At 40.2% G+C, this 22,642-nt stretch overlaps 1 protein-coding gene across 9 annotated transcripts in view; it reads left to right on the top strand.

The window, feature by feature from the left end:
- The window catches only part of RIPOR2 (RHO family interacting cell polarization regulator 2), a 254,439-nt gene that overhangs the window by 156,967 nt on the left and 74,830 nt on the right, over positions 1-22,642 (top strand). For 5 of the 9 annotated variants that reach the window (XM_077269990.1, XM_077269993.1, XM_077269991.1 and 2 more), the window contains exons 10-14: positions 4,232-4,357; positions 4,915-5,063; positions 12,984-13,113; positions 13,422-13,568; positions 16,540-17,244. In XM_077269990.1, coding sequence (XP_077126105.1) covers positions 4,232-4,357; positions 4,915-5,063; positions 12,984-13,113; positions 13,422-13,568; positions 16,540-17,244 — 1,257 coding nt within the window. Of the gene's footprint in view, positions 1-4,231; positions 4,358-4,914; positions 5,064-12,983; positions 13,114-13,421; positions 13,569-16,539; positions 18,251-22,642 lie in introns of those variants that run through there. The other 4 variants (XM_077269996.1, XM_077269998.1, XM_077269997.1 and 1 more) reach the window with 2 other exon arrangements.

The raw sequence follows: 22,642 nt of genomic DNA, 5'->3' as shown, positions 1-22,642 counted from the left end.
TTTTTCCACCGTTCGCACCAACCTTCGATGACATCTCTCGTCATTTTTCATCTTTTCCCCAACTTCCAGGGAGGTTCTTGAATGCTCCATACTTGGTATACTTATTTAATAACAATGCACACCATTGAAACTGGAATACCAAGGTCTTTGGAGATAGCCTTATACCCTTTGGAAGTCTTGTGTTTGCTAATAATATCAGATCTTAGAATTTTAGAGTTGGAAGGGACCTCCAGGGTCATCATTTCCAGCTCCCTGCTCAATGCAGGATTCACTAAACCATCTCAGACAGATGTCTCTCTAGCATCCGTATGAAGACTTCTATTGAAAGAGAACTCAACACCTCTTATGGCAGCCTGTTCCACTCATTGATCACCCTCACTGTCAAAGTTTTTTTTTTCTAATATCTAATCTGTATCTTCTCCCTTTCAGTTTGATTCCATTTGCTTCTCTTTTTTTCATGTGCACATAAAAATGATGACCCCTCTACACTGTGACATCCCTTCAGATATTTGTGGACAGCTATTAAGTCTCCTCGTAGCCTTCTTTTTTGCAAGCTAAACATTCCAAGATTCTTTTAACTGTTCCTCATAGGACATACTTTGCAGTCTGCTCACCATCCTGGTATCTCTTCTCTGAACTTGCTCCAGTTTTTCAATGTAATTTTTTTTTTTTAAATGTGGTGCCCAGAATTGGCACAGTATTCCAGTGTAGGCCTGACCAAGGTTGATTAGAGGGGGATAATTACTTCACATGATCTAGACTCTCTATGCTTCTTTTAATACATCCTAGAATGGTGTTTGCGTTTTTTGCTGCTGAATCACACTCGTGTAGCCTGTGATCTATTAGAGTACCCAATTGTTTTTCTCACTTGCTGTTGCTTTGTTCTAATCCTCACATTCTATAGATGTAATTTTAGTTTTTCTTGCCCAGATGTAGAATTTTGCATTTCTACCTGCTAAAGGGACTCCGTCACCTGAATTTGGGGGGAACAATTTTCAGTCATATGGGCGAGATTTTCGGGTGTTTGATTCACCCTTTCCTTACCCGCTGGCTGCAATATTGGATTGAAGTTCATTCTCTGTCCTCCGTAGTACATGCCTGCACAAGGCAATCTTGCCTTACGCAGGCGTGTACTATGGAGGACAGAGAAAAAACTTCAATCCAATATTGCAGCCAGCGGGTAAGGAAGGGGTGAATCAAACACCCGAAAACCCCGCCCATATGACTGAAAATTGTTCCCTCCAAATTCAGGTGACAGAGTCCCTTTAAATACCATTCTATTAGTCGCTGCCCAGTCTTCTCTAGTGTTAAGGTACCGTCACACTCAGCAACTTTGCAACGAGAACGACAACGATCCGTGACGTTGCAGCGTCCTGGATAGCGATCTCGTTGTGTTTGACACGCAGCAGCGATCTGGATCCCGCTGTGCCATCGCTGGTCGGAGATAGAAGTCCAGAACTTTATTTCGTTGTCAGGTCGGCGTGTATCGTCATGTTTGACATCAAAAGCAACGATGCCAGCAACGTTTTACATGGAGCTATCAACCAGCGAGAACGATAAGTGAGTCGCCGTTACGTCACTGGATCGCTCCTGCATCGTTCTGGAGTTGCTGTGTTTGACGTCTCTACAGCAACCTAAACAGCGACGCTCCAGCGATCGGCTCGTTGTCTATATCGCTGCAGCGTCGCTCAGTGTGACGGTACCTTTAGCTATCCCTTCTAACTTTGCATTGTTTGTAAATTTGATTAGCTTACCTTCAGTTCCTTATCTAGATCATTTATAAAAATGTTGAACAGCACTTGGGCCAGGACAGAGCCTTGTGATACCCCACCTGAAACATTCTTCCAGTTGGATGTGCAACCAATTATTACCAATCTTTGAGTACGGTCAGTGAGCCAGCTTTGAATCCACCTAACCGTAGCCTTTTCAATCCCATACTTAGTCATTTTTTCAATAAGGATAGTATGAGATATTTTATCAAATGCTTTGCTGAAGTCGAGATATACTATATCTACTGCTTTTCCAGGATCCACAAAGTCAGTGATTCCATCATAGAAGTAAAGTAAATTAGATTAGTCTGGCATTACTTTTTTGCTACAATCCCATACTGGCTCTGGTTAATTACTGTATTCTTATCCAAGTACTTACACACATGCTGTTTAATAATGTGTTCAAATATCTTTCCTGGTATAGAAGTAAAGCTCAATGGCCTGTAATTTCCTTGATACGTCTTCTTTCTTTTTTTGAAGATAGGGACAACAATCTTCTGGGACTACTCCTGTTTTTCAGGATTTTTTAAAGATTCTGGCTAGTGGTTCTGCAATTTCCACTGCTAACTATTTCAGTACCCTAGGATGTAATTCATCTGGACCCTGAGATTTAAATTAATTTAAATTAGCCAAGTGGTCCCTCACTATCTCTCTGTTTATGGATAGAGTGGATTCTTTCATTTCTTCAATGGTACAGGGATCAACATGTTAGGGCATGTTAGATTAGGCTATGGGTTGAACTAGATGGACTTAAAGTCTTCCTTCAACCTTAATAACGATGTTACCGTGAAGATCAGTTGCATTTGCTTTCTTAGAAAACACAGATGCAAAATAGAAATGTAAAAGTTTGGCCTTCCCAACGTCATTTTTGACCACTTCACCCTTTTCATCCTGTAAAAATCTTATAACATCTTTGACTTTTTGCTTTTTATATGCCCCCCAGTTTTTTTTGTTGTTTTTTTTGCTGTCTTTGGTCTCCCTTGCAAGCCTTACTTAATTACTGGCTTTATCTCTTCTAACTCTTGCCCTGCATTCACTCCTAACAGCATTTTATTACTTTTTTTTAAAGATATGGCCCCCTCTTTCCATTTGATATATAAAAAAGTTTTTTTTTTTTAACAAGTAATTAAGTTCTGTGTTCATCCACCCTGGTCTCTTTTTTAAAACCTTCCAATTCTTCCTTCTTTTCGGGATTGTTACCAATTGTACGGTGAGAATTTCATTTAGCAAAATCTCCCATCCTTCTTGGACATTTCTGTCCTTTGGAACATCCAGCCATTGGACCTTTCTGAGTCCATTAAAATCTGCCTGTCTTCCTCCTCTTATAATCCCAAATTCCAGGATAGCATGATCGCTGCCTCCTAAATTCCCAGCCACCTTTTCTTCCTCAACTATTTCCTCCCAGATGTCCTCAGACAGCTCTTTCGTCTTGGCCATTGTACCAGAAGAACAGGCCTAACATGTGGATTTTTAAAACACTGAAGTCTTCATTCATTAGCAAATTCATGTCACATGGGCACTGACAATCACAGGCGAGCCTCATCTGTGATTTACCACAGCCGAGGCAAAATCCGTTTCCACACTAATTTAATGTACCAGCATCACAGCAAGCTTTAGGTTTTTGTTTTTCCCTCCCATTATTTTTTGTTTTAAATTATTGTTTATCATTTGCTCTTTTGTATTTAACACGAGTGCTCTATACAAAAAAACTGTTTCACTTTCATTTTTTGAGGAGATATTCCACATTATGTACTTACACTTCATGGGTGCCAATAACGATGAGCAGGACTGTCGATTTTATACGCTAGTCTGGATTAGCCCTATAGGAGCGCTCATGTCTGATTTTATCCTAGGAATGGTAGATGCTCATCAGATATCTGAAATCCGCACTCACCGGAAGCAGCAGAAGGATGTCGCTACTTGTAGATTAATTTTATTCACTAACCTCAAGTTAAATGTATCTCACAAATTTGTATGCCTATATGAAAGAAACTAGTATTTTTAGCAATAAGTAGCTGTTCGTGATCATAAACGCTGTGTTCATTGCAGTTTCTAGCAGCTTCCAGTAGAGGGTGACACCTACTTAAAAATACACCTGGGAAAGGAAGTGCTACGTGTGTGGGGAGTCTGGGTTAACACATCTGTATATGATCCATGGTCAGACAATGTACTTCTGTACTGCTTCGTAGAAATATTTAGCTATTAAAGACATCATTGTATGCCATTGATTAATTATTTAATCTAGATCTGTAAAAACCCTTGATGTGGGTAGATTGCATCAGACTTTTCTGACCCTTGAAACAGACTTCCATATTTTCAAAACAGCTTTATCTAAATGTTGTTTCTTGCTCCATTTGTGGTAAACATATCTACAATGTATACATGACATTCTACTAATAGATTATGGTTTAACACCAGCCAAATATATAACTGAAAAATAAGGTTTGATTTTTAACTTTCAGATATTTATGCGATATGGAAGACAGAGATGGAAACTAAAAGGCAAAATTGAAGTTAATGGCAAGCAGAGTTGGGACGGTGATGAAATGTTTTTCGTTCCTCTAATTAACAGCTTAATATCAATTAAGGTACATCTTTATTCTCAAAGTGTTACATAGAGACAGTACAGTATATTACCTACTCAAACTAAAGGGTGAAAAAACAGAGATAAAAAACCAATATGGTAAAAATGTATAAGTTTATTTCATAATATTAAAAGTACACATAAAAAAGGGAAAGAAAAACAGAACAATACAAAAAAAACCCTAGTGCATTAATTCGAGTGGGCTATCATATACCGAATGTTGAATAGACATAATAACGCAAAGGGTATATCCCATACCACATGACCTATATATATTTGCACACATGCATTCAAAAAATTAGAAAGGCAAAAAGGAAATGGGATAAAACCAATATCCTATAGTACTGTATAATCCATACCCAGTAGTATCCTGCTATCTCCAACGCACGTTTCGCCTGGACGTGGCTTTTTCAAGGAGTACAGTACAGTGATAGAAGCAAGCTATGCTATATACATGGAACTCTGTGACAAACTGTATCTGTAGTGGAAAATTAAAGACCATCTTTCACACCTCTGTACATTTCAAGCTGATGGCTTACAGTATATTCTTTATTTTCTAAGGTGACTGAACTTAAAGGGATTGCAACTCATATCCTAGTTGGAAGTGTTACTTGTGAAACAAAGGACCTTTTTGCTGCTCATCCTCAAGCTGTTGCTGTTGACATAAATGACCTTGGTACTATCAAACTTAACCTTGAAGTAACTTGGTGGTAAGTACCACTTATTTAATAGATTTTATACTACTCTCCAAAATGTCCCTAAATTCATATTTTCCCTGTTCAAAATCGGTCCTTGCTCCTAGATGCAATGTGAATTAAGCTTTATTCATGCTTCAGATTATGTAGTCCAGCTTTAAAAGGAATCTGCAGGATTTCATCATCCAAACAGCTTATATGTGCATAAAATCCTACAAACACATGGGAGTACAAGCCATGTATAAAAATACCAATGTTTATTAAATCATCGTAACACATATAAAAACATTAAAAGGAGAGTATCGGACATAGGCAAAGCACACACAGGGCCTGTGAACACAAATATCAATAGTCACTTGTGCAATAATAGTAATCTTTGCATTCATATGTAGAATGGAATTGCATATACGCCAAAAAGATGCAGAGTGGAACAATAGCAGTTTTACCAAGCAAAAATGCCTAAATGCACCAAATAATATACCACAATGAGGCAAAGAGGATCCAAACTTATAAGGATAAGTATTCTAGAAGCCGACGTCTGCTAAAAGTAAATGACATGTAGGCTATAAAATAGCATAATAGGAAAAAATGTCAGACAAATCACATAACGCCCTATAACAATAAGATCCAAAAAATGGAAATGGATAATGTTCCTGGACTAAACTACATATGTACTAAGAAGACCATGATTAAATTCCCATAATAAGCAATATGTGAAAATGAGCATAGACCGGTCTGGCAGCCTTAGACCGGTTTCACACGTCAGTGGCTCCGGTACGTGAGGTGACCGTTTCCTCACGTACCGGAGACGCTGACACACGTAGACCCATAAAAATCAATGCATCTGTTCAGATGTCATTGATTTTTTGCGGACCGTGTCTCCGTGTGCCAAACATGGAGACATGTCAGTGTTCGTGGGAGCGCACGTATTACACTTACCCATTAAAGTCAATGGGTCCGTGTAAAACACGGACCTCACACGGACGGTCTCCGTCTGGGGTCCGTGTGCGTGCAGGAGACAGCGCTACAGTAAGCGCTGTCCCCCCCACATGGTGCTGAATCCGCGATTCATATGTTCCCTGCAGCAGCGTTTGCTGCAGAGAAAATATGAATAATAATGTTTAAAATAAAGATCTATGTGTCCGCCGCCCCCCCACCCCCTGTGCGCCCCCCCGCTGTTCAGAAAATACTCACCCGCTCCCACGTTGGCTGTCACTCCTTCCTCTCTGCCCCGCACCTCCTGTATGCGGTCACGTGGGGCCGCTCATTTACAATCATGAATAGTCGGCTCCGCCCTTATGGGAGGTGGAGCCACATATTCATGACTGTAAATGATCGGCCCCACGTGACCGCATACACTAGAAGCCGCGGCCAGACCAGGAAGCAGCGAGGGAGGCGGGTAAGTATTTTCTGAACAGCGGGGGGGGGGGGCGCACAGGGGGTGGGAGGGCGCCGGACACATAGATCTTTATTTTAAACACTATTATTCATATTTTCTCTGCAGCAAACGCTGCTGCAGGGAACATATGAATCGCGGCTTCAGCACGATGCAGGGTACCACACGCGTGGGTACCACACGCTCCGTGTGGTACCCACTCGCCATACGGGCGTCACACGTGTGCCGCACGTATGGCCTACGTGAGTTCCACACGGACACGGATAACTCCGGTACCGATTTATTCCGGTACCGATTTATTCCGGTACCGGAATTATCTGGACGTGTGGGACAGCCCTAAGGTGTAGTGGAATGCACTACCCAGGATAATTTGATTAATCCCCAATACCCTCAGTTTTAAGCGTGCCCAAAAAACACATTTCTTCAGGCTGGCCTACTACCTAAGCATATTTATCTAGCTACAGTTATGTCCATATATATTTGGACAGAGACAACACAACATTTTTCTAATTTTGGTTATAGACATTACCACAATGAATTTTAAACAAAACAATTCAGATTCAGTTGAAGTTCAGACTTTCAGCTTTCATTTGAGGGTATCCACATTAAAATTGGATGAAGGGTTTAGGAGTTTCAGCTCCTTAACATGTGCCACCCTGTTTTTAAAGGGACCAAAAGTAATTGGACATATTCAATAATTTTAAATAAAATGTCCATTTTTAGTACTTGGTTGAAAACCCTTTGTTGGCAATGACTGCCTGAAGTCTTGAACTCATGGACATCACCAGACGCTGTGTTTCCTCCTTTTTGATGCTCTGCCAGGCCTTCACTGCGGTGGTTTTCAGTTGCTGTTTGTTTGTGGGCCTTTCTGTCTGAAGTTTAGTCTTTAACAAGTGAAATGCTGCTCAATTGGGTTGAGATCAGGTGACTGACTTGGCCATTCAAGAATATTCCACTTCTTTGCTTTAACCCCTTTCTGCCAGCTGACAGAATAGTACGTCAGCTGGCAGATCCCCTTCTTTGAGGTGGGCTCCCCCCGTCACATGATCGGGGGTCAGCGGTGCATTGCCATAACAACCAGAGGTCTCCTTGAGACCTCTATGGTTGTTGATGGCCGATTGCTTTGAGAGCCACCCTGTGGTCGGCGTTCAAAGTACACCTGGATTTCTGCTACATAGAGGTGATCTGTACTTCACCTCTATGTAGCAGAGCCGATCGAGTTGTGCATGCTTCTAGCCTCCTATAGAGGCTATTGAAGCATGCCAAAATTTAAAAAAAAGTGTTTAAAAATATATATATAAAAAATAAATATATATATATATATATATATATATATATATATATATATATATATATATATATATATATATATATATATATATATATATATATATATATATATATATATATATATATATATATGTTCAAATCACCCCCCCATTCGCCCCAGTCAAAATAAAACAATTTAAAAAAAAATCAAACATACACATATTTGGTATCGCCGCGTTCAGAATCACCCGATCTATCAATAAAAACAAAGGATTAACCTGACCACTAAATGGCGTAGCGAGAAAAAAATCAAAACGCCAAAATTACGTTTTTTTGGTCGCCGCGACATTGCATTAAAATGCAATAACGGGCGATCAAAAGAATGTATGTACACCAAAATGGTATCATTAAAAACGCCAGCTTGGCATGCAAAAAATAAGCCCTCACCTGACCCCAGATCACGACAATTGGAGACGCTACGGTCATCGGAAAATCGCGTAATTTTTTTCTTTTTTTTTTTTTTTTTAGCAAACTTTGGAATTTTTTTTCACTACTTAGATAAAAAAATAACCTAGTCATGTTAGGTGTCTATGAACTTGTAATGACCTGGAGAATCATAATGGCAGGTTAGTTTTAGCATTTGGTGAACCTAGCAAAAAAGCCAAACAAAAAACAAGTGTGAGATTGCACTTTTTTTGCAATATCATCACACTTGGAATTTTTTTCCCGTTTTCTGTTACACGGCATGGTAAAACCAATGGTATCGTTCAAAAGTACAACTCGTCCCGCAAAAAAAATAAGCCCTCACATGGCCGTAGTGACGGAAAAATAAAAAAGTTATGGCTCTGGGAAGGAGGGGAGCGAAAAACGAAAATGAAAAAACGGAAAAAGCTCCGGGGGTGAAGGGGTTAATAAACTCCTGGGTTGCTTTGGCTTTGTTTTGGTCGTCGTTTCATACTACAGATGGACAATGACCCAATCAGTTTGGCTGCATTTGGCTGGATCTGAGCACACAGTATGGCTCTGAATACCTCAGAATTCATTCGGCTGCTTCTGTCCTGTGTCACATCATCAATAATCACTAGTGACCCAGTGCCACTGGCAGCCATGCATGCCCAAGCCATCACACTGCCTCCGCCGTGTTTTACAGATGATGTGGTATGCTTTGGATCATGAGCTGCACCAAGCCTTCGCCATACTTTTCTCTTTCCATCATTCTGGTAGAGGTTGATCTTGGTTTCCTCTGTCCAAAGAATGTTCTTCCAGAACTGTGCTGGCTTTTTTAGATTTTTTTTAGCAAAGTCCAGTCTAGCCTTTTTATTCTTGATGCTTATGAGTGGCTTGCACCGTGCAGTGAACCCTCTGTATTTACTTTCATGCAGTCTTCTCTTTATGGTAGATTTGGATATTGATACGCCGACCTCCTGGAGAGTGTTGTTCACTTGGTTGGCTGTTGTGAAGGGGTTTCTCTTCACCATGGAGATTATTCTGTGATCATCCACCGCTGTTGTCTTCCGTAGGTGCCCAGGTCATTTTGCATTGATGAGTTCACCAGTGCTTTTTCTTTCTCAGGATGTACCAAACTGTAGATTTTGCCACTCCTAATATTGTAGCAATTTCTCGGATGGGTTTTTTCTGTTTTTGCAGCTTAAGGCCTCTTTCACACTTCCGTCTTTTCAGATCCGTTGCAGTGCGTCGTTTTGGTAAAAAAACGGATCCTGCAAATGTGCCCGCAGGATCCGTTTTTTTCCCATAGACTTGTATTAGCGACAGATGGCCACACGTCGCATCCGTCGTGTGACAGATCAGTCGTGTTTTGGCGGACCGTCGTCTGGAAAAAACGTTCAATGTAACTTTTTTTGTCTGCGTCGGGAAATCGACAGGCATGTACTACGGAGGACAGAGAATGAACTTCAATCCAATATTGCAGCCAGCATGCAGCCAGCGGGTAAGGAAAGGGTGAATCAAACACCCGAAAACCCCGCCTCTATGGCTGAAAATTGTTCCCTCCAAATTCAGGCGACAGAGTCCCTTTAAAGAATGAGAGCGATGAGCCAAAGAGTATATACTGTACAGTTGCTAAGGTTGGGCCCTGACATGGGATACTCACCACACACACAAAATGCGCCACACACTACCACGTGCTTGAACACATATATCACCCTCAGCAAACATTTCACCACACATACACCAACCTCGCCACATAAAAGTCGAAACACAAAAGTCTCCACACAAAATTGGCCACATGCAAAACTCGCCACATGCAATACTAGGCTCACGCAAAACTCTCCACACGTGCAAAACTCACCTCATGGAAAACTCGCCGCACGCAAAACTTGCACACGTGGAAAAATTAAACAAAGAGAAACAGACTAGGTCTATAGTATACAGGATCACCACACAAGACTATGGCTGTAATAATAGAGACACAATTTTATTCAAACAGCAATATATATAGCAAACCACATACATTTTTTTTAAAAACAATTAAAAAGGCAATACTTTGCCATTCAACACAAACCCACAATATGGTTAGTAGCCCACACTGTACTCACTAAATAAATGTAGTGGTTGTCTTGGTACGTCCTAAACTGCATAGACAGCATATCCTTATTTCACAAATAGCCAAATACAGTGCAAATTAATTGCAAACCCTATAGGTGAATGTGCAAGTCTAAGGCTGGACATTGGGGGTTAATAAAGTGCTTAGTACATACACCCCACCAAATGCATCAATATACCCTAACCGCCAATAAGAGGGCAGATGTATAGCAACATGGCTAAGAGAGTAAAAGTATAAATAATAAAGAGGCCACAAAGGGCTACTTAGATCACTGGTGTACTGAGCAGTTTAGTATGCTTATACAGGAAGAGATAGAGCCAAGCGGTCAACAAATAGCATAACCAATTAATGGTGAACTGGCATATAATTACCAAAAAGTCCAGCAACCCCTAGTACGCAGTTAAATCCTGCAGCTGGACTGGCTCTAAGTGTGGGCTACACAACTACCCAACGCGTGTCGCCACCTGCTGGTGGCTTCGTCAGGGGTCACGCGGAAAAATTGCCACATGCACAGAAGTTGCAACACATGCAAAAGTTGCCTTACACAAAACTTGCACATACTCAATGCACCACACATAAAACTCGCCATGCGCAAAACTTGCTGCACACAACTTGCTACACTAACCTGTCACATGCAACTCGACACACAAAAAGTTGCTACACGCATGTCACCACACAACTCATCTCACAAAACTGGCTACATGCATGTCGCCACACGCAACTTAACACACACAAGTTGACACATGAAACTCGCCCTAAAACACACACAAGTCTGGTATTATCCTTCAAAAATAAAAATCTGATTAATAAGCAGACAAACTACAAGAGCAACAAATGTACCATACAGGAAATACGGCAGCTGTCAGTCACATGACCTGTCTATTATGTGTATGTGTGAGCTAATGTATACTGCCAGGGGGGAGGGCTTCCTGTTGGCTGGGGATTTATCAGGCTGCCAATTTAGCTTACAAATACTGAGGTAAAAATACTGACCAAATAACATGTGAACGAGGTCTAATAAATGAGGAGATGACACACAGATATATACTATATACAGGAGATGACTTACAGGTATATACTATATACAGGAGGAGATGAAATACAGGTATATACTATATACAGGGGAGATGACACACCGGTATACACTATATACAGGAGCAGTTGACAAACAGATATACTATATACAGGAGGAGATGACATACAGATATACAGTATACTATATACAGGAGGAGATGACACACAGATATATACTATATACAGGAGGAGATGACATGCAGGTATATACTATATATAGGAGGAGATGATATACAGGCATATACTATATACAGGAGGAGATGACATACAGGTATATACTATATACAGGGGAGATGACACACGTATATACTATATACAGAAGGAAATGACATACAGGTATATACTATATAAAAGAGGAGATGACACATAGGTTTATACAAGAGGAGATGACATACAGCAGATATATACTATATACAGGGGAGATGACATAAAGGTATATACTATATTTAGGAGGAGATGACATCCAGGTGTATATACTATATATAGAAGATGACATACAGGTACATACTATATACAGGAGGAGATGACACATAGGTGTATACAATATACAGAAGGAGATGACATACAGCAGGTATATACTATATACAAGGGAGATGACATACAGGTATATACTATATACAGGGGAGATGACATACAGGTATATACTATATACAGGGAAGATGACATACAGGTATATACTATATACAGGGGAGATGACATACAGGTATATACTATATACAAGGGAGATGACATACAGGTATATACTATATACAGGGGAGATGACATACAGGTATATACTATATACAGGGGAGATGACATACAGGTGTATACTATATATAAGGGAGATGACAAACGTATATACTGAGGGCAAAATGAGGTGTGAGGTGAAAATGAAAAGGTGTGAGTGCAAACTGAGAGGAGTGATCGGAAAATGACAGATGTGAGGTCGAAATGACAAGTGTTAGGGGGGAATGAGAGGAGTGAGGGGGAAAATTAGAGAAGTGAGGTACTATAACTAACCACAGATATTTACTATGCCCAGGCAACGCTGGGCTCTTCAGCTAGTTTATTATATTGATGGCTGGAGCGTACAATACAAGCAATTGTTACCATCCACGTCTCGTGTCTCCCTTATTTCCTGATAAATTGTAAGCTTGCTAGCAGGGCCCTCACTCCTCCTGGTATCTGTTGATTTATGTGATTATTATTATTCTGTAATGTCTTTTATTGTCTGTACAAGTCCCCTCTAAAATGTAAAGTGCTGCGGAATATGTTAGCACAATAGAAATTAAATTATTATTATTCAGAGTTTTTGCAGTGTTTTTTCACTCCTAAAAGTAATGAGAAATTGAAAAAATTTTACAGCAAACATTTTTGCTGTATTTTAGTGAATAAACCTCAATTAAACATGTACCATAAACAAAACACATAGTCCAGTCCCAATGGAGCAAACATGCTGCAAAACTTGCGTTTTTACTGCCTAGAGAGCAGGTTTTGGCTGTAGAAAAAAATGCTGCATGTGAACATAGCCTAAGCCTGGAGAATGTGAATGAATGTAAACTTGCTGAATGTAGTTAAATTGTTAAAACCTAACTTCACTAGTGTTATTACCATGAGATTGCTGTAATGTAATAATTCCATTTTTATGTTGCAGTCCATTCGATACAGAGGATCTGACCCCATCAACAGGCAATCTAAACAAAGCTGCTGCTCTCCAGAGAAGAGTCTCCATTTACAGCCAGGGCACCCCAGAGACGCCCACATTTAAAGACCATTCCTTCTTTGTAAGTATATTCCTTTTACTACAGGTTATATTGTGTCACTATCTAATGCTTCTAATTATTGTTTGTGAAATTTGTCCTTTTTTAGAAGCTTTTCAGAATCCATTTCTCAGCATCTCGGATAATACTCTGCCTATAATCGGCTTGTATTTTGCCTTTTGTGATTAATCAGACCTAGAATGGTGCATAGTTCATCCTACTTGCATCCCTAAAAGTTCATGCTTTACTAAAATATTGCAAACCTTTCAGCACATTGGTAACCTGTTTGCACTGTGATTACTAACATCCCGTTTACTTTTAACCTGCTCAAGAAATGGTTCAACCCTCCGCAAGACAGGCTACGGCTGTCCATTATGGATGCGCTCCAGGAGACTTTCTTTGACAAACTCCGGCGCAGTCGCTCTTTTAGTGACCTGCCATCTCTCAGGCTGAGGCCTAGATCAGGCAGAGAGAGATATGTGAGTTATACACCAGTTGATCTGTGTTCTTTTCTCTGACATCTTGATTACATTTTCATGCATGCTGTATTCTCCTCATTTCCTCATGATGTCTTCATCTATTTGGGTGTTAAACAACACATTGTTGAATGAAAAGTAGACTATAATGGTTAAATGCTACACATAAGAAAAATGTAGAAAAACTTACCTACTTGTTGCCAATACCACACAAGACAAATCAATAGATAAGTTGTGCACTGTACACATATACAGTGCCTTTTAAAAAGTATTCACACCCTGTAAAGTTTTCCACATTTTTTTATGTTTCATCCACAAACGTAAATGTATTTTATGTGGTAAACCAACACCAAGTAGCAAGTATTTGTGAAGTGGAAGCGATACATGGTTTTTTAAATATTTAAAAAATATAAATCTGAAAATAGTGACGTGCATTTTTATTCAGTCCCCTGTAGTCTGATGACGCTAAATAAAATCCTGAGTGACTACTTTTCCTCCAGACGTCATATACGTAGTAAATTGAGTCCACCTGTATGTAATGTAAATTTCAGTATAGCTATAGCCGTTCTGTGAAGGCTTCAGAGGTTTGAAAACATTAGGGATCAAACGGCATCATGAAAACCAAGGAAAACACCAGACAGGTCAGGGATAAAGTTGTGGCGAACAGTAAATAAAGTGGGATTAGGTTCTCAAAAAACATCTCACAGAGCACTGTTCAATCAGTCAATCCTCCTAAACTGGAAGGAGTATGGCACAACTGAAACTTACCAAGACATTGCTGTCCACCTAAACCAATATCTCAAGCAAGGACACTAATAAAAGAAGCAACCTGGAGGCCCATGGTCACTCTGGAGGTACTGTAGAGATCCACAGGTCAGGTGGGAGAATCTGTCCCCATAACAACTATTAAAATTGTACTCCATAAATTTGTCCATTATGGAAGAGTGGAAGAAAGCCATAAGTCCCCTTTACAGATTGCAAAATGTCATGAAGGGGACACAGCTAGCATGTGGAAGAAAGTGCTCTGCTCAGATGAGGAAAAAGTAGAATGTTTAGGGCTAAATGCAAAACGCTATGTGTAGTGGAAAACTAACACTGCATATCACCCTGAAAACGCCATTCCCACCATCAAACATGGTGGTGGCAGCATTATTCTGTGGGGAGGCTTTTCTTCAGCAGTGCCAGGGAAACTTGCCAGAGCTGATGGAAAGATGGATGAAGCTTAAATACAGTGCAATCCTGGAGGAAAACCTATTAGAAGATGTAAAAAAAACTTGACACTGGGACTTGGGTTCACCTTCCAGCAGGACAACAACCCTAAACATACTGCCAGAGATATAATGAAATAGTTTATATCAAAGCATCTTCATGTGTGTGAATGGCCCAGTCACAGTCTAGACCTAAATCTCATTGAGAAGATTTAAAAGAAGACTTAAAAATGACTGTTCAGATGCTCTCCATCCAATCTCACTGAGGTAGAGCTACTTTGCACATCTAGAGGCTGAAATTTTTCCCATTCGTTCTTGAAAGGCTAGTAGCGACATACTCCAAAAGACTTGCAGCAATAATTACAGCGAATTATGGTCCTACAGAGTATTGACTCAGGCTAATTAAATACAAATGCATGTCACAATTTTCAGATTTATATTTTTAAAATTAGAAAACCATGTATCATTTCCAAATACTTGCTACTTGGTGTTGGTATATCACATAGAAGGCTAACAAAATATACTTAAGTTTGCACGTGTAATGTGAAAAAAAAAAAAAAAAAAGTGTAAAAGTTCAAGGGCTATGGAAACTTTTTCAAGGCGCTGTGCCTTTGCTATGTCACAGAGAAATATCAGCTTACTGATTCTATGAAGAAACACATGAAACAACCACGTTAAAATTGTGGATATGATTTTTATATGTGACTTTTGAATGCAAGATTTTCCCGGCAGTCCTGGTGTACCGGTGGGTTAGGGAGCAGTTGTTTAGGATCACAATCCATTTTTTGAGGTAAGTATATGATGAGGGTTTTCCCTACATTTAGTGCCCCCATGGGCCCGGAAGATGTAGAACACTGGAAAATCCTGTATGGCTGCTAGTGCAACATCTATAGAAAATGATAAAGAAAAACGGATGTGTGGCCCAGAGATTTCACCATTTGTTATCAAGGAAACCTTTCATTGCCTGATTGCAGTTCATTATCTGTGTGTGCTTTCATTTTTTTCTGCCTTCTCAAACTGTCAGCTACAATGTACGGTATATGGTCTTGTTCCTAAAGTGTACCTCCAGTGAAAAATGAAAGAAATGGTGTTCTTGGATCCTTATGTACAATCCCTTTTTGAATCTTGTACCCTTAAATCTCAACTATTTGACCTGCAGGCGGCTCCTTCCCAATCTGGAAGTTCTCATTGCTTGCCTTGTGAAAGACACAGCGGAGCTGCTGCCCAGACCTGGTCACTGGTCTACAAGCTTCTCTGTGTAGCTGCCTGCTTATCAGTCCCTTCCATACTGGCAGTAATATCTGGAATTTGTTATCTGGCAGGTTCCATCTATAGAGACAGGGCTGAGTAAAGTGAATGCAGTTCATAAGCCGCAAAGAAAAATAAGTTTCTTACCTTGCATTAGAAATGATTTCCACAACGTGGTGCATGTAATACCTGTTCTTTTAGGTCCACCATTGGAGGTACACTTTGAAGATCTGACTATATTATATCATTAGTCTTGTGCCTAAAAATCTATTATGGTATGCCAGAAATTATGATTAAATTATAAAATGCATGATGATGAATACCATGACTGAGTAGAACATTGTACTGATGTAATAGGAATATTTTCTGTTGAACATAATTTCTGGACTTTGTTGTATTTGCTGTGGTGCGTGTAATGACTTAGTCTATACTGAGTGTGGCCATATGTTTTAGATATTTGCTGAATTGTAGTACAGTACTACTATCATATGATTTATATGTTGTATTTTCTGTTCTAGTCCAATCTTCAAGATGATGTTTTCGATAGCAGTGTAGAAACCATTGAGAAGAGAGCCCTCTCCTTAAGTTTTGACAACTTGCCTAATGGTGAATGTACGCCACCAAGATCACCAAGATCAACTCCCTCATCTTCTCTGGGTTACTCAAATCCTGAAATCACGGTCACCCCACCAGATCATCAGCTCAGTCATCTGTCATCAGAGGAACCAGTGAAAGACATTATGAGTGCCAGTTCTTCTGGAGATTCAGCTAGTCAGTCGCAGGACTCCCAATCCATTGTAGAGCGTGCTAGTGACACTGAGGAAACCTTTGCAGGAGATAAGTCAGACCTCTCCGCTTGCCAAAGCTGTCTGCCCACCATGGACAGTAACCACATATATATTAATTCAAATGTCTCAGTGTCAATCTTGCAGGACTCTGAGGAAGCCTCTGAGCTGAAGCCAGTGGAGCTAGACACCTGTGAAGGGAATATCACCAAACAGCTGGTAAAAAGGCTTACATCTACAGAAGTACCTTCTGCCCCAGAGAGACTCCAGTCTGATAGCTCTACATACAGTGAAGCAGAGACCTCCAGGTCCTACTTGGATGGAACTTTAGAGGAGTCTTTGCAAGGACTTCTAATGACACTTGAGCCTTGTAAAGACCAGTATCCAGAGTACCAAGAATTGTACCATGAAATCACTCACCTTGAAGATGTCCTAAAAGTAAGTGAATGCAAAGCATCACTCTGTCTTTAGATGATCTGTGGAATCTGAGGCTTGTACCTGATGGCATTTCTAGTATAAAAATAACCACATTCTGCAAATTTTATGGGATTTCTACTTTCTAGGTTACTAGATTTCCCTTTTTTCTTTTACTTGGTTTCTGTTTTTAGCCTTGATAAATGTGAAGGAGTAAATTTAAAGGGTTTATCCACTGCTATTACAATAAACCTGATTGAGCCTTAAAGAAAAACTACACTCCATCTCCAAGTGGCGCTGCTTCTCTGTAAAAAGTATTGTACTCCTATGAAAGATAACAAAAATCTTACGGCTGGGCATATGGAGATATGACTGCCACGCCAACCCCTGGTCGCTGATCGGAGGATTTTTTCAGGCCGGATGTAAAGTCTGCAGCCGATTAGTGGCGTGAACACAGTACAGGTTACAGTGGCGCAGCGCCACTCCAGTGGGTGAGTATAGTTTTGGTTTTTCAACCTTGGAATCCTTGTGGTCCATTAAGATTTATTATAATAAACGTGAAGAATACCTATAAATGCTCAAAACTGAAGTGTTAAATAGTGACATAGATTGTTAGGCAATGAAAGCCTGACCATTCGCAGTAGAAGGTTTAGTAGATGCTGTGTATGCATAGTTTCCAGATGTACATTGTTGCCTAGTCTTAATTTAATGCAAAAAGTGATGGAGTCTCCTATTATATGTGTATATATATATATATATTTTTAATATGCAATTTAGGGGTTTGGTTCACAGAAGAGTGTTTCCCATTTTGAAAGTATTTTGTGCATTTGTGTGGTGTTTTTTTGTTTTTTTACTTTGTTTGAAATGTATTAAAACTCACATGTTACATGAGCTGTGGTGAAGCATGTAATAAGTGACCGTATATCTGAAGGCTGTAGTTTACACATGCTATCTAATGTGACTATTTATATCCATTTACTTAACTTCATGTTTCATATTTCACAAAAATAAAATTTAAATGTTTATTGCATGTTCTTTGTGTTTTCAGTCCTTTTTCCATTTAAACGCATGCTTGGTTGTACTGTTTATGAAGTGAGTATGTAGTGTTGTGGCTGCATAGTAGCTTATTTTTTTATCTTCATCAACTCCTTCCCACTCATTTGCATATAGAATTTATCCATTACCAGTCCTTGCTGTTTAACCCTTTAGATGTCACAATACAGTGGCATGTGAGGGGAAGCTCTTACAAGTTCGAAGAGGATCTTTCTCCAGATTATGTGCTTAACCAGCCACAACATGGAATAGAGCTGAATGTGACTGTAGAGCTGAATAAAACTGACTTTTTATATTAATTTCTCATCTCCGTTATGGATATTGGAGTTTGTGAAGGAGCTCTGTCAGTTTTGCCCTACTCCTCTTACCCCACACTGACTGCTTAACAAATATTTGATGTGACACAGCTCCCATCTACTCCCCTCTGCCATTTGCAATCACACAGATCAGGGGAGCACAACGTTTTTTGGTCCAAGGGTCGTGATGGCATTATGAAGCTATCCCAAGGGCCGCAAAAAAATTTAAAGCAGTACTTATTCAAAACTTGGTTCTGGTGATGTATTTATGTATTTGAGGAGGATTTGGAGAGATTCTATTCAGTTTTTGCTCCAAAAATAAGTGTGACCATACACTTACTTAAACAGAGTTCTGAGGATTTTTACATTTTAACATGGCCGCGTTGCAAGTTTTGGATTGCTACGTATGTACAGGATCAGAACCACCATTAGAACATGAATAAATCACTAGGCTTAGTACAGCGATCAATTGCAATTTCCGGGCAGTTGACTTGCCTGAACTTACAACTCCCAGTACGTCTTAAACAATAGTTAAGAGATATTGGGAGTTGTTGTTAAGTCAGACTGCAGACCATACAGTAAACACAGTACTCATGAAATGTAGTCAATATCACAAATAACTACATCCAGGTACCTTATATTTGGCATCATGCTTCATGCCAAGAGCTCTTCAGCAGCAATTCCCGACAACGTGCCCTTAAAAATGTATGTATCATTTAAGTACACCATAAAGAAAATATTTCCCATGCTGCACCCCTGAATAAATAATCTCCTGTGCTTCCTGCATAAAAGATCCACCCCCCGCACTAATACATTAGAATATAGGAAGGAGCAGCTGCATGGGCTGCACATCATTGTTCTGCAGGCCGTATGTTGTGCAGACCTGCAGCTGATGACGACATGGGCATAAGTGAGGAGAACAGGGCTGTCATTACATGTCACTCACAGAAAAAACAGGTTCTGACTTTGTCTTTTTGGGGCATGTGTTTTTTTCTTTTTGTTTTTTTTCTTACCCCTGCCTGATGCCTCCTGATTATGAATAGTCAACATCTTGCAGGGAAAATGAATAATTGCCGCAAGAGTCAAAACTTGGTGAAAATTAGCATATTATTTACAAGCTAATATCTCTGCAACAGAGGTGAGAAATGGGAAAAAAAACAAACAGACTTGGACCATATTCATCAATACTAGCATTGTTCACAATCTTGTTTAGGTGCTGGAGCGCGAGGGAACTGATTCATTAACCCTTTCCCAATATGGCTGTTAACCATTTCTGCATTTCTTTTCTTCTTCTAAGAGCCATAACACTTTTCTTTTTCTGCTAAGGCTACGCTCACATTTGCGTTGTTGGGCGCAGCGTCGTCGACGGATACAGACGCATGCGTCATGCGCCCCTATCTTTAACATGGGGGGCGCATGGACATGCGCCGGTATGCGTTGTCATGCGTTGTATGATGCATGCGTTTTTTTTGGTGCACCAGACAGGGCGCGGATGACGCTACAGGTTGCAGTTTTGATGCATCACATTTCCGAAGAAAAACGCATGCAATGCACCTGCGTCGTAAATGCGCCAAAATAACACATTAGTGTCTATGAAAAACGCATAGGGCGCAGTTGCCTGCGTTGAGCCGCGTTTTTTTGACGCATACGCCTTTTGACTAAATGTATTTTTGGGGGGCGTTTTGGATCTTCAATTGTATAGGACAACGCATGCGTCAAAAAACGCTGCGTTGTGTATGCGTTTGACATGCATTGTGCGTTGCGTGGACGACGCTGCGCCCAACAACGCAAATGTGAACGTAGCCTAACATAGCCATATGAGGGCTTGGTTTTTTTTTGCGGGAAGCTTTGTACTTTTGCTTGACTCCATACTTTTCTCATGTAATGTACTGGAAAGCGGGAATAAATTCCAAATGTGGCAAAATTATGAAAAAGCACAATTCCAGAATTGTTTGTTTGGGTTTATTATATACCATGTTCACTATATGGAAAAATTGACCTGGCCGTATGATTCTCCAGGTCATTACAATAACTGAGATATGAAACCTGCATAGTTTTGTTTTTCTTTTAAGTGGCGGAAAAAAAATTGGAAATACTAAAAAAAAAAAAAAAAAAAAAAAAAAAAATTGGCTTGTGGGCCATTTTCCAAGACTGTATCGTTTTACATTTTTGTTGCTGGAGCTGTGTGATGGTTTGTCTTTAGTTCCCTGAACCGACATTTTTATTGTTACCATGTTTGGGGTAGGTATAAAGTTTTGATCACCTTTTATTGCATTTTTTGCAATGTTGCAGCAGCCAATAAACACATAAATTTATTTATTTATTTTTATTGGGGAAAAGGGAGTGAACTTGGCCTTAGGGGACTTTTACCCCTTTACCCCCTCAGGTGGTTTGCACATTAATGACCACTGTTACTGTGTCAGGTAATAACTCTCTGGAGCGCTTCAACAAATCCCACGGATTCTGAGACTGTTTTTTCATGACATATTGTACTTCAGGATAGTGGTAAAATTTCTTCGATATGAGTTGCGTTTATTTGTAAAGAGAAAATGACAAATTTTGAAAATTCCAACTTTGAATTTTCATGCCCTTAACCCCTTTCTGCCAGCTGACGGAATAGTACGTCAGCTGGCAGATCCCCTGCTTTGAGGTGGGCTCCGGCGGTGAGCCCACCTCAAAGCCACGACATGTCAGCTGTTTTGTACAGCTGACATGTGCGCGCAATGAGCGCGAGCGGAATCGCGATCTGCCCGCTCCCATTAACTAGTTAAATGCCGCCATCAAGCGCTGACAGCGGCATTTAACTAGCGCTCCCGGCCGCGGGTGCTCGCACCGCTGACCCCCGTCACATGATCGGGAGTCATCGGTGCATTGCCATAACAACCAGAGGTCTCCTTGAGACCTCTATGGTTGTTGATGGCCGATTGCTTTGAGCGCCACCCTGTGGTCGGCGTTCAAAGTACACCTGCATTTCTGCTACATAGAGGTGATCTGTGCTTCACCTCTATGTAGCTGAGGCGATCGAGTTGTTGCTTCTAGTCTCCTATGGAGTCTATTGAAGCATGCCAAAAAATTTTTAAAACTGTTTAACCCCTTCACCCCCGGAGCTTTTTCCGTTTTTCCATTTTCGTTTTTCGCTACCCTCCTTCCCAGAGCCATAACTTTTTTATTTTTCCGTCAATTTGGCCATGTGAGGGCTTATTTTTTGTGGGACGAGTTGTACTTTTGAACGACATCATTGGTTTTAGCATGTCGTGTACTAGAAAACGGGAAAAAAATTCCAAGTGCAGTGAAATTGCAAAAAAAGTGCAATCCCACACTTGTTTTTTGCTTGCCTATTTTGCTAGGTTCACTAAATGCTAAAACTGACCTGCCATTATGATTCTCCAGGTCACTACGAGTTTATAGACACCTAACATGACTAGGTTATTTTTCACCTAAGTGGTGAAAAAAAATTCCAAACTTTGCAAAAAACAAAACAAAACAAAATTGCGCCATTTTCCGATACTCGTAGCGTCTCCATTTTTCGTGATCTGGGGTCAGGTGAGGGCTTATTTTTTGCGTGCCGAGCTGGCGTTTTTAATTATAGCATTTTGGTGTAGATACGTTCTTTTGATCGCCCGTTATTGCATTTTAATGCAATGTCGTGGCGACCAAAAAAACGTAAATCTGGCGTTTCGAATTTTTTTCTCATTACGCCATTTAGCGATCAGGTTAATGCTTTTTTTTTATTGATAGATCGGGCGATTCTGAACGCGGCGATACCAAATATGTGTAGGTTGGGTTTTTTTTTATTGATTTATTTTGATTGGGGCGAAAGGGGGGTGATTTAAACTTTTATATTTTTTTTATTTTTTTCACATTTTTAAAAACTTTTTTTTTTTACTTTTGCCATGCTTCAATAGCCTCCATGGGAGGCTAGAAGCAGGCACAGCCCGATCGGCTCTGCTATGCAGCAGTGATCATAAGATCGCTGCTACACAGCAGATTTGCAGGTGTGCTGTGAGCGCCGACCACAGGGGGGCGCTCACAGCCACCGGCAATCAGTAACCATAGAGGTCTCAAGGACCTCT

Source organism: Ranitomeya variabilis, chromosome 6 (assembly GCF_051348905.1).
Source record: "Ranitomeya variabilis isolate aRanVar5 chromosome 6, aRanVar5.hap1, whole genome shotgun sequence".
NCBI classification, from domain to species: Eukaryota; Metazoa; Chordata; class Amphibia; order Anura; family Dendrobatidae; genus Ranitomeya; species Ranitomeya variabilis.
The sequence above is the reverse complement of the archived record's forward strand: the minus strand, read 5'-3'. Positions and strand labels throughout refer to the sequence as shown.